General features: G+C 47.3%; 1 protein-coding gene across 1 annotated transcript in view; it reads left to right on the top strand.

Annotated features, from left to right (window-relative positions):
• RETREG1 (reticulophagy regulator 1) overlaps positions 1 to 12,646 on the top strand; it is a 131,076-nt gene that overhangs the window by 26,562 nt on the left and 91,868 nt on the right. The window contains exon 2 of the mRNA XM_025923750.2: positions 7,278 to 7,384. Coding sequence (XP_025779535.2) covers positions 7,278 to 7,384 — 107 coding nt within the window. The remainder of the gene's footprint in view (positions 1 to 7,277; positions 7,385 to 12,646) is intronic.

Here is a 12,646-nt window from a genome sequence, read left to right as displayed (position 1 = left end):
TCTCTCTCAAAAATAAATACACATTAAAATTTTTTTAAAAAGCCTATCCATCTATAGAAAGATGTTTCTGATAGCTGGAGACTTAGGGATTAGTGGTGCTTTGTCCATTCTAGGATCCACTAATGTGATCACAGGTCCCTAGGGTAATTTGGTTAAGGGTTGTTGGCCTTTTTTTAAGAACTATTTTGAGGAGGAAAAAAGCCTTTGTTGGTCAGTGTTGGGGACCTGCCCTCCAAGCTACCATGAGGGGAGAGCTGGCTAAGTGGGTGAGTGGCCTGTCCAGTCGCACAGAGTCTGGCGTTCAGAGGGCCCCACCCTTGGGGAGTAATGCTCTGCAGTTGCTGTCTGGCAATTCTTTATTCTTTGATGTTTGAATTTGTTTTTTTGTTTTTTTTTTTTGTAAGTACAGCGTGACGGGCCAGTGGAATGGGCATGGGGAGGGGGGTGGAGCTTCCACTCCCGGTAGCTTCCCTTCCCCTCTGCCACCTGCCAGCGGTCCTGCCCCGGCTCCCCTCCCCACCCAGCTGCTCTGCGTGACTGCCCAGGGTCGTCTGCCCAGGACCGAGGGCAGGTCCTCCCCCAGGATGGGGGAGGCTTGTGTTCCACCGTGGCCATCTGCCCCTCATGGGGGGGCCTGAGCACAAGTGAGAAGCGTCCTCATCAGGCATGTGCTTTGCAGCCTCAGGATAAGGTGCTTGCTGTCCTTGTCCCAGCTGGCAATGCCACGGTGCATTCAGGAGTGACTGGTCGGGGCCCTTATACCCACCCTGAATCCGGATCCCAAACATGCCCTGGAGGGGAGGTTGAAATATCTTGGGGACCCATTTGTTATGTGTTGGGGCTACAGACTGGTGGAAATGGGGTATTGACTTCTCCACCCCCCGTGAGGTCTCTGCATTGTCACCTTGCACTGGACCTGGAAAACTATGAGTGAGGGTGATGTGTATCCACAGACCTCCCTCTTCAAAGTCTCATGATTTCTTGGGCCTTCTGCATTTTGACCACAATTCATCTCTTCATAATTACTCCACAGCCTTCAGGAATCCTCTGATCACCTGTGTGTGGCCATCTTTGCCTTAGAATTCCGCCATGGGTGACGTGGTGGCCACGTGTGAATTCTGTGAATGGGCACATCAGCAAGGTCACCCCAGGGTTCAGAACAGGCTGTGCCCCATGACACCCTTTGGCAGGTTCTAATGGTGTTTAGTTCTGCAACTGAGAACTGTTTCATACCTCAAAGTAATTCTCAGCATCAGTCAAGCAGATCGACACTTAGAAACACATAGACCTTAGGAATGTATTAGGCTCCAGCAAGGTGTTTAAGAAAATCTGTTGTTGTTATGTCTTTGTGGATAAGGTGGAGTGACGGGGACAAGAATGGACTGGCAGATTAGGTGGTCTGTCATGTTCATAAAGTGCTGATTAATCTAGGTCACTCTGAGAGCAGCTGTTAATGGGAAGTGACAGGGCATCAGTGCTGATCAACACCTTTGATCAATAGTGTGGAAGAGGACAAACGACCTGCAAATGTGTAGGTGTTAAGAAGCTGGACAAGAGAATGAATGGGGTTGGGGACACCATTAAGGTTTGTAGGTTTGGATGACGGGCTGTGTCAGACAAGAACAAAGTTAATAGGACATACTTAGATTCAAAAGTTGCATCCAAAAAGTAGAATCCTTGGAGGTTTTAACTGCCCATAAATCCAAAATAAGCTGGCATGCTGATGAACCTGTTTTTTTTTTTTTTTAAAAAGGCTGTTCCCAAAGAATGAAAAACTTGTAACCACACAAAATCTGACACAGAGTAGCAATTTTATTCTTAATTGCCCCAAATCGGAAGCAACCAAGATGTCCTTCAGTAGGTGAATGAATAAACAGTAGTATATCATACAATAGACTAGTATTCAGTCATAGAAAGAAATGAGCTATCAAACCATTAAAAGACACAGAGGATAGTAAAAACTGCGTGTCCTTCTGGAAAAGGCAAACCAGTGGAGACAGTTAAAAGACCAGTGGTCACTTGGTTTCTGGGGAGCGAGAAAGGACTGAATATGTGGCATACAGGATTTTTAGAGCAGTGAAAATACTCTGTGTGATGCTGTTATGGTGGATACATGACATTATGCATTTGTCAAAATCCATAGAAGGTGCAACACCAAGAGTGAACCTTAATGTGAACCAAGGAGTTAACAATGTATCCATATTGGTGCGTTGGTTATAACATGTGCCACACTGAAATTAGATGTCAATATCAGGGGCAACTGTATGTAACAAAATGTAACACATTTTGTTTATCAATCTAGCAAATTTTAATAGCCATTTTTAAGATAGCCTCTGGTGAATGACTGGTTTTGTTTAAAAGTTTAATGTTTGTTTATTAGAGAGAGAGACAAAGACAGAGACAGAGCACCAGCAGGGGAGGAGCAGAGAGAGAGGGAGACACAGAATCCAAAACAGGCTCCAGGCTCTGAGCTGTCAGCACAGAGCCTGACACGGGGCTCGAACTCACAGACCGTGAGATCATGACCTGAGCCGAAGCTGGATGCTCAACCGACTGAGCCACCCAGGTGCCCCATATTTTGTTTAAAAGTTTAGTTCTATACCCCTTTAAACATTTTAACCCACGTTTGTAAATTTTGTATTTTCTCTATCGGTTTAAAGTACTTAATTATCAAAGATTATTAAAGTTGTACCAAAGGACTCAGGAACCAGCCCGAATAAGCTCCCACCAGCCAAGATGGGACACTTTTGAGGGTCAGAAGGAATAATACTGCAGTGGACTGAAGCATATCGAGTATGATCATAACAACACTACAGAAAGGAAAGAAGAAAACCAACTTGGTTTTCGTTAGAGGCTACTGAGGAACTGTCTCATTATCTTGACAGCTGCTGAATAAAGAGAAAGACTCAAGAATTAATCCTGCCTCTCCTGTGAGATCCGGGTCTCAGGGCAATCAGACATCCATAGGGGACGTTTCTCTTTATAGATCTGATCCAGCTGGTGGCTGAAGCAAGAGTGAAGAGCTCTCACTCTCCTGTGTCTCCTAAGGAAGATAGGTAGACCTCGTCAGTGGCTGCTAATGTCACAGGAATAGAGACCCCAGACACCCAGACAGTATCTGCCTCCTGATGGAAACACACACCAACACCTATGATGTAGTTTAAATTTTGAACCTAAATCTGGCCGGGTCTCTAGATTGAACTGCCTGTTTTTATAGTCCGCCCAAGGCATTGAGGAAAATGTTAAACTAAACCACAGGATTCAATGACTGATTCTCAGACTCTGGAAGATTTTACTGAACAAATGAGTCTGTTTCTTCCACAAAGAATTTCAAGCAGAGAGAGAGAGAGAGAGAGAGAGAGAGAGAGAGAGAAGGCAGTAAACCTATAAATTACAGGAAACTCAAAACTCCCATCATCAATTTCAGTGTATGATTTTTTTCCAATCTTGTTTCAGTCTTTGTGTGTATGTGCACATGTGTGTACAGAAGGTGATTGGGTAAATGTGCATCCTGTTGGGATATCTGATGACATTAAGGGATTAAAACAATTTTTTAAGATGAGACAGTGTTTTTATTGTTAGGTTAAAATTTCCTTTTTGGGAAGATAGGTGGCAATATTTGTAAATTCAATTATATGATGTTTAGGATTTGCTCCAAGTAATCCTGGGTGGTGGGGATGGGTGGGGGGAGAGCTTGGTGGGAACATGGAAGAAACAAGACTGGCCATGGATGCAAAACTGTTGATTCTTTTTTATTATAAGTTGGTCTCTCTTTTTATGTGTGTTTGAAATTTACCAAAGTAGAAGTTGGAAAAAAAAACAAAAAACCAGGCTTTCCTGAACATTAGGCAGTTCCTGCAAAATGAAGAAATTAAACTCCTGTGTTCCTAAGATTTTAATTTCAAGTCACAAGTCTATACAGCTATGCATTTTATTTGTTTGTTTAATTTTACAGCTACATATTTTAAATTAGAACCATGAGATGAATCATCTAAAACAGTATAAATAATTAAAAAACCAAATATGCATAGGTTTTTCTAAATATGAATGATTAATATTAGGGATTAGTTTCACAAACATTTCTGTACTTAATTCTTGGGGTCAAGGATGCTAGCCTGCCTAGGAGACGATTATGGAATCCCATACAATTTTAGCATTCCCTTCCTGAGCAGTTGTATGGATTGCCTTTGTTCTGACTGAGGATTCGCGGGTGTGTGTGTGTGTGTGTGTGTGTGTGTGTGTGTGTGTGTGTGTGTGTGTGTTGATAAATGAAGTTTATTGCAACATGACCCATTCTTTCATATAATATCTGTGCTGCTTTCATACAGTGACAGAGCTGACAGTTGTGACAGAGACCAGAAGACCCACGAAGCTGAAAATATGTTCCATCTGTCCTTTAGGGAACATGGGCTGACCTTGTTGCAAAATATTATTCCTTTCTCATTCACCTTAATTTGGCGATAGATATACAGTTTTCCTTTCTTTCAGATGGATTGCAAATGATCACAGCATCATTTATGAAATAGCCTATCCTTTATGATTGAGGATTCTTAATGACCATTGAGACCCTTGGCCAAAATGTCCACTGGACCCCCAACTGGAGTTGCCATGGCAACGCCCTCCGAGTGAAGTCTTCCAGCAGCCAGGGCTGAGGGTTACACTCCTGTCATTACCTAATTTTTGTATTCCTGGAAGATCATAACTTCCACTAAGACCTTCACTGCTTGGGTTGTTTTTGCATTTCTTTATTTCTTCAAAGATATGTAACTGGTTTCCTGGCTGAGTCTGAAGACCTTTAAACTTGAGGGAGCTTTCCTAGGGCTTTGCTTGACTCTGCACAGCAAGTCATCTAATGAAACATACTAATTTAACATTTATAGATTTTCTCTGATGCAGCGAATGAAACTGTGAGTTACATACAACCCATGCAGGAGCCCTGAATCACCTTAGAATTGCAGTCAGCATTAAAAAATATAATAGAATTGAATGGAAGGTATCAGAAGGCATTACACATTATAAGGACAAATATTATTTTTTGAAACTTTGGTTTCATTTGTATGTATTTAGATGTAAGTGAATTTCTCACTGTGGGTCACCATGAAGACTTTTGAAAACTTGCCACTTTGATGTCAGGTGGGGAGATCAGAGAGAGCCTGGCATGTGGATCACAGCAAGCAGAGGTCATAAACTGATAGGAGGAGGTAAGCCAAAAAGAAAACAAAGACCAGAAAACAGCCTCACTTAATAGAAACATACGAGCTCAAAACAGAGAGCCAGCAGCAGTCCCAGATTAGCAAATGAAATCGTTGCTACTAAAAAAAGAGATGTTGGTGTTACGGGTTATCGGGTATGTCTGCTCTTTCCCTCTGTGCCTCTTGCTCAGTATTTATTTCCTTCTGGTAGCACAGTGGCTGGCCCAGTGTAGACACTCTCCAAGTAAGTATTCACTGAGTGTAAACACTGGTAATTAGACCACCTGTTTCAGGGGACCTGGGGGAGGAACGTGGGGTCTGGGAGTCTGTATTGTAACAAGCTTTCCAGGCAGCAACCTGGTGGCGGTGGCGACCGGTATTTACGAAGCACTTACCTGTTCTACCCGCTTATTTTACCGGCCCAGGTGACACTCACTGTGAGAACCAGAGCTGGCACCTGGGTTGCCCACCTTGCACCGGCGGGCTTTGACCTTGACGTCCCCAGCATCTCACATCGGCTGCTTCTCACCAAACACGTTACACAACCTTCTAGCAGATGTCCCGGACTCCATGCTTCTTCACTCTCCTACCTCATTCTCTCAGGCATCTTCTGAAATCTCCCATCATTCCACTTTCCTACCTGATACCTGTCTATACCTTTGGCTTTCTCTTTATTGCTGGTATTATTAAGACCAAATGCCCTAGCAGATAATTCAGGGCCTGCCACAGTGTGCCGACAGCCTGTCCCCTCGATATCTTCTCTATCTGCCCATCTCCCACATATCTCCTTTATCCATGTCTTGCTGGGGCACCCCAGGACACTCAGTGTGCCCCAGGCACACTCCCCGTCCCCGACTATGATCTTCTGTACATGTTGTATCCTGGAATATTCTGGAATACTGGAACAACCTCTGTTTTCCTCTCAATTTCATCCGTCCTGCCAGACCAAGTTCAAGGGCCACTTCCATAAAATCTTCCCTTATTATTGAGTTAATCATTCCTTCTTTTGCTTCTGTTTGTTCTTTGCTCATGTTTTACTTGAGTACCTCAGACTCCTTGCCTTGGATTTTGTTAGGTTGGCTTGGCCCGTGTTTGTCTCAGATGAGGAAGTTAAGTTCCCGGAAGACAGGATTCTTTCTTTACAGTATGTGTCCTTCTCCATAAAGCCTACAGTGCCTTGCAACTAGTTTTAAATGGCATATATGTTAATTTTTCTAGGATTATGATTACACCAAAATTAATATTAACTGGAAGTTTGAGCATTTAATCTGTAAGCAGGCTTCAACCTCTGTATGAAGGCTTATTCCGTTCCTTTATAAGCCCAATCATAAAGTACTGCAAAGGTGCCTGGGTGGCCCAGTTAATGTTCGACTTCGGCTCAGGTCACGATCTTACGGTTGGTGAGTTCGAGCCCCACGTCAGGCTCTGTGCTGACAGCTCAGAGTCTGGAGCCTGCTTCGGGTTCTGTGTCTCCCTCTCTGTGACCCCCCCCCCCCAAAGATAAATAAACATTAAAAAAAAAAAAAGTACTGCAATGTTTGTGTGCTGTTCGTGATAAAGAATTCTTGGTTTCCCCTCGGAGAGGACCTGGCTGGATAGACCACAGGATGTGATCTTAAAGAGAAGGGGCTAGTCCCTTGGATCCTTAATCACTGCTGTTTCCAAGAGATCGGAGGGAGGGGCTGGCGGATGAATGTAGATAGAAGTAGAACAGGGAGGGCAGTAGCCCCTCCACATAGTGGAAAACCTACCCTTCTGCCTTTCTAGTGCCTCATGATTTGGTTTCAGGTCAATTCCACTCTCCATCTGTTAGCAGGGTGATATTTGGGCCACACCCAGCATAGAGAATCCTCTGCCCAAATTAGAGGTTACAGCGGAAAGTCTAGCACCAACGCATACGTGGCCCAAGCGCTTTTATTTTGCTGACTTTGATGCCTATTGGGTAACTTTGATGTGGTCTCGTTGGGGTGATTCTGAAAACTGAAATTTGTGTCTTCGTTTCTATGCTAGGAATTAAACCTAACTTAAAAAAAAGATGAAAATCGTCAAACTGAAATCATGATTTGTCTGTTTTTGCTGTTACAGGTTCCTTGCACTGACTCCATGGAGAGTGTATCACCTGATTTCTGTCATGATGCTCGGGCGTGTTATTATGCAAATAATAAAGGATATGGTTTTGTCCAGAGCTAGAGGTAAGAAAACTGAGAATTCATTTTTATGGTATGTAATTTGCTAGACCCCAAATATCTGATCTTTGTGTAGGCACATTAACCAAGTAGTTTTAAAAGGGAACGGGCGCTCTGGTGGCTCAGTCAGTTAAGCATCTGACTCTAGATTTCAGCTCAGGTCACGATCTCACAGTTTGTGGGTCCAAGAGCAGAGCCTACTTGGGATTCTCTCTCTCCCCCTCTCTTTTTGCCCCTCCCTCCCTCTCTTTCTCTATTAAAATAAATAAAAACATTGTCGAAGGGAACAAAATAACGTCATGTAGGCATTGACTTGGCTATTATTAATGTTTGTTGAATATTTATTTATTTGGCAAATATTTATTACGTACTTAACTGGTGTCCCTAGTCAGAGCTACTGGTCCTGAGCGAAAGGTTTGTGTGTGCGTGCTGGTTTCTCTTTGGCTCTAAGTGCTACTTAAAGACCATTTTGATATGTAAGCAGGTTGCAGTGAGGATGACAGTGAAATATTTATAACGTCCCCCAAGATGAAGCTTGGGCCACTGGAAAATGGGCTCGTTTATATGAAAACTTTCTCTGCCTCCATGAAGAAAAACAATTCTGGGCTTAAAAACAAATAACAATTGGGGTGCCTGGCTGGCTCAGTCAGTAGAACATGTGACTGTTGATCTTGGGGTTTTGAGTTCAAGCCCCATGTTGGGGGTAGAGATTACTTAAAAAAAAAAAAAAGTAGTAGTTAAGTAAATTTTAACAAATGAGTTCATGATAATGAAAAGTGAACTGATTGTTTAAAAATGAGACTTTGAGTTAATTTTGGAAATTTGCTCAAGGTGTTTTCTGAGTAATTTGTCTGTGTTATAAATCTGAGTCCAGCTTTTCTGTACTTGGAGAGGCCCTCCGACCAGAGCCTGAGCTAGATTTTGTGAATGAGCAAAAGTCCCTCCTTGGAGTAATTGGGCCCTGGGTACTTTAAATGTGGTAAGATTGATGGGATCAAAAACCAGGATGACTCAGTCGGTTAGGGGTCCGACTCTCTTGCTTTTGACTCAGGTCATGATCTCATGGGTTGGTGAGATCGAGCCCCATGTCAGGCTCCACGCTGACAGTGTGGAGCCTGCTTGGGATTCTCTCCTTCTTTCTTTGCCCCTCCCCCGCTTGCACACTCGCTCGCTCTCCTCTCTCTCAAATAAGTAAATTAAAAAAAAAAAAAATAGCCAAGAGAAGGAGGTTCCAGTGAGACATTTGATTTCCCTCAGTGTAACACCCACATGGAAGGATAATATTGGCTGGGGTCCATATGGATCGATGCGCATAAGACCTTCCCAGAGTTCCCGCCCTGGCAGGGTACCGAGGCCTGCCTTGTAGGAAGCACCCTTGTTCTCCCTAAAGCCAACTCTGAGACCAGGGATCTCAGCTGTTACGGGTTTACCATCATCATGTTCCACAGTGGGCTTGAGCTCCAGTTTATATTCTAAGTCTTCTTAAAGTAAATTATGTGTAGAAAGACTGTGTTACATTGCTGCATTAGAAGGTTTGAAGGTAATTCCTTCATTCTGCTGAATCTGAGAAGGTGAAAAAAACCCAATGTTGTTAACTGTAGGAATTTACGTGAGGAATACATCTACTGGAATTGGGAAGTGCCAAACTGGAAATTTGGTTAGGAGACCTCCCACAAATTCACTTATGTCTAGTTCCTTCCTTTCTTTTTTTAAAAATATATTTTAAAATCTATTTTGAGAGAGCGCAAGTGGGGGCGGGGCAGAGAGAGAGGGACGGGGGATTCAAAGCGGGCTCTGCGCTGACAGCCGTGAGCCCAATGTGGAGCTCAGACTCGCAAGCCGTGAGACCATGACCTGAGCAGAAGCTAAGAATCGGACTCTCAACTGACTGAGTCACCCAGTGGCCCCCAATTACTTCTTTTCATGAATCTGTGGATTAAGATTGCATTCGTGTACGGGTTCTCCCCTCGTTCCCCTCCCTCTTCACCCCACCCTTTTCTGTTTCAGAGAATAGACACCCAACTCCCTGTTAACCCTGTCAGACACCTGCCCCAGTACTCTGTTCACCACAGATGTATTAAGGCCACCTGGAAGCCGAGCATCGGTCTCATGTTGTGGGTTTTGCACAGGGTCTGTCAGATGCACCCGCGGTGATGCCCTGTTTCTGCCCTGATTCAAACTTTTCATTTCATTGTCTCTTTTTTAGAGAGCGCAGGTTGGGGAGAGGAGGTGGGGGGGGGTGGAGAGAGAGAGAGAGAGAGAGAGAGAGAGAGAGAGAGGGAGGGAGAGGGAATCCCAAGCAGAGTCCACACTCAGCACAGAGCCTGACACTGGGCTCGATCTCATGAACCATGAGATCATAACCTGAGCTGAAATCAAGAGTGGGCGCTTAACTGACTGAGCCACCCGGGCACCCCTCTGCCCTGATCCTAACGGACAGAGGAGAGACCCTTTTTCTCCAGTAGACTTTGGAACATTTTCACCCTCTAGGACCTTCCTCAGGGGAATCTTAGAAGCAATAACCACTTACACATTTTTATCAGCAGCCATTTTAGCCGAGCATCTCGATCGTTTCCGTTTCGAGTCAAATCTGGTCCCCATTTGGGCACAAGTTGTAGGAGCAGACAAGCGTGGCAGGCAAGCACAGGGCTTGAAGGCTTCGCGACTGCTCTTTTCTCACTCTTGGACGCTTGCACAGAGGTTGTTATCAGCCTTGACTCGTTGTCTTGACGTTCCTGTGAATACGGGACCTCCGCGTTCACAGAGTGCAGGCCGCCTCCGCTTGCAAGGATTCGGCCCTCGGCGAACGGAAGCTGTGGCCTTGGAAGAGTGGGAGCCTGAAGGGTCTAGTCCGGGCTTGTTCGCTTCACTTCCCAGTGTGGCGGGGACCCACCGGATACTGGGTTAGTTTCCTGGGGCTGCGGTAACAAGCCATCATAAACGTGGTGGCTCAAAGCGACAGAAATCTCTCCCCTCGCTGTTCTGGAGGCCACCAGCTCAAAATCAGTGCCACCGGGCCAACATCGAGGTTCCGGCAGGGCTGTGCCCCCTCCGGAGGCTCTAGGGAAGCATCCCCTGCCTCTTCCTTCGGGTGGTTTCGGGTGGTGGCTTGTCGTGCGTGGCTTGTGGCCACGTCCCTCCACTCTCTGCCCTTGCGCTCACCCCCTCCTCTTCATCCTCGTCAAACCTCCATCCTACAAGGCCCCTCGTGGTTGTACTTGGGGCCCACCTGGACAGCCCCGGACAGTCTCCCCATCTCCTGGCCCTTGACTCAATCACACACAGTGCATCCCGCTTCCGTAGAAAGTGGCATTTTGCAGGTTTCGGGGATGGGAGACCTGGCGTCTCTGGGGGCTGTCATTCCGCCAGCTGCACAGCCTGAGCTTCTTCATCCCGTGACACGGCCGAGACCAACCCAGGCCGCTCGGCCGGGTAGGGTGGACTGAGACCGTGGAACAGGAGTGCCCTGGGCCCAGTAGCTTCAGTGCGGCCCGGTCCGCTCTGCCGCATCATCTGAACGTCATGGGGTGTGTTCACTCGGGTGGCCTGTGCTGAGCGCCTTTCTGTTCAGGGCCTGCTGGTGGCCCTGGGCTGCCAGGGGCATCCAGGCCCACCCCGGCCCCAGCGCCCCAGGCGAGCTCTCAGACCCCATCCTGCACGCCAGGCGCTTGCCCCAGGCCAGGCTTTCTCTGAGGGTATGAGCCCAGCGGCACTGCTCCGAATACAGCATTTCTACTGCACAAAGGCAGAAGGTCGGGATTAACTCTGCTCTCTCCCAGCGCCCCTCGGCCCGCGATGAAGGAGCACAAGTGCCGGCCTCGGCCTCCGTTAGTGGAGGCTTTGGAGACAAAGACCCATTTGAGCCCTGCGGGTAGTGGGCAGGGGCCTGACTCTGCAGACTTTTCAGCCCAGGCCCGGCTGAGACGAGTGGGTCTCCGGGAAGCTTCCATCTTGAGCCACATGCTGTTACGGAGACGCCATGGCTTCAGCCAGACCCGCCAGCCACTGTCGCTGCTCACGTTGGCTTTAGGACAGCAACTGGGAAAGCAAGAGCGAGCCGTCAGGCTCCCGGGGCCATTCTCTCCCCTCCCGTCTCAGCGTCCCCGCTTCCCACGACGGTTTCGGCTAAAGAGCTGATGCTTCTGCTGTTACGAATTTCATTTTATTCCTCCTCTCCCCCCCTCCCCCCCATTGCTATTTTTAATACCATCTCAGATGCTTAATATGAAGGAGGTGGGCAACAGTGTGGAGATCTTTCACGTGAATTCATCTTTGTGGAACCTACTGGAATCCACGTCTCTGTTACAAGTCGGCAGCAGGAGCAGCCTGCAGCTGTGGGGGGGGTTCGCGCTCACTCCTGTTGTGTACCTTGAGTGCACACTTTCCTGTGTGAGCCCCTTCGTCCAGGCCCTGGGGGACCCTTCTGCAGCGTGGAAAATCCCTCTGCAGCCGTAGGCTGTTGCTCGACCGTCCCCCGCCTCCCTCTCCTCGCAGAAGAGCCTGTCCTTCTGCCACCGGCTCCCTTTAACATCCTCTTCCAGCACCGCCCTGTGCGGCGGGAGGGGGGCTCAGCAGGTCCCCACGCGGCCACTCGTTTTCAACCTCTGTCCCTTCGTACCTTTCCTCCTGCGAAATCTGCACTGTCCGTTTACGCCATTTTCTGGTCACAGTTGAGCATGGGCCATCAGGGATTGTGGCGGGTGGACTCGTGTGCCTCCGTTCTCGGTCCCTGCGTCCTGTAACCTGGATTTGGTCACCCACTTGCGTGGCCTCGTCTTTGACCTGAGCCACCAGAAGCACTGTGTCTGCAACCCCTACAGAGGCTGAGAGTCACCCCTCAGGACACCCTCTGGCCAGCCCCTAGCCCCTCACTCCTGCTGAACCGGCTCTGCCCTCAGGGTAAGTGCCGTCCTGCTCGGCCTCTTACCCGCCCCTCTGTCCTGCACAGCCCCCACCTGCTCGGTGCTCAGTGGCTGCAGGTCTGCTGTCCTTGCCATTCTGAATGTCCTTGTCCCCACAGCCCAGCAACCATGCTCATTTTCGCCACTTTTAATAAGCAAACAAGCAAGCACCCCCTGATGTCACCCGCTTCCTCCACTCTTGGGGCCGGTGCTATCAGAGAAGGGTCGTATGACAAGGTGAGCGTTAGTGCCAGAATTTAGTCTCTCGCACTTTCCAACTTCAGCTGAGGCATCACTAGTGTTCGTAAGCCCTTGGATTCTTTGGAATTGTTTCTTTGCTTTGTTTGCTGTGCCATCTAACCCCAAA

Source organism: Puma concolor, chromosome A1, assembly GCF_028749965.1.
Source record: "Puma concolor isolate L17-30 chromosome A1, mPumCon1.1.hap2, whole genome shotgun sequence".
Classification (NCBI taxonomy): Eukaryota; Metazoa; Chordata; class Mammalia; order Carnivora; family Felidae; genus Puma; species Puma concolor.
This window is presented reverse-complemented; position numbering and strand designations above follow the sequence as displayed.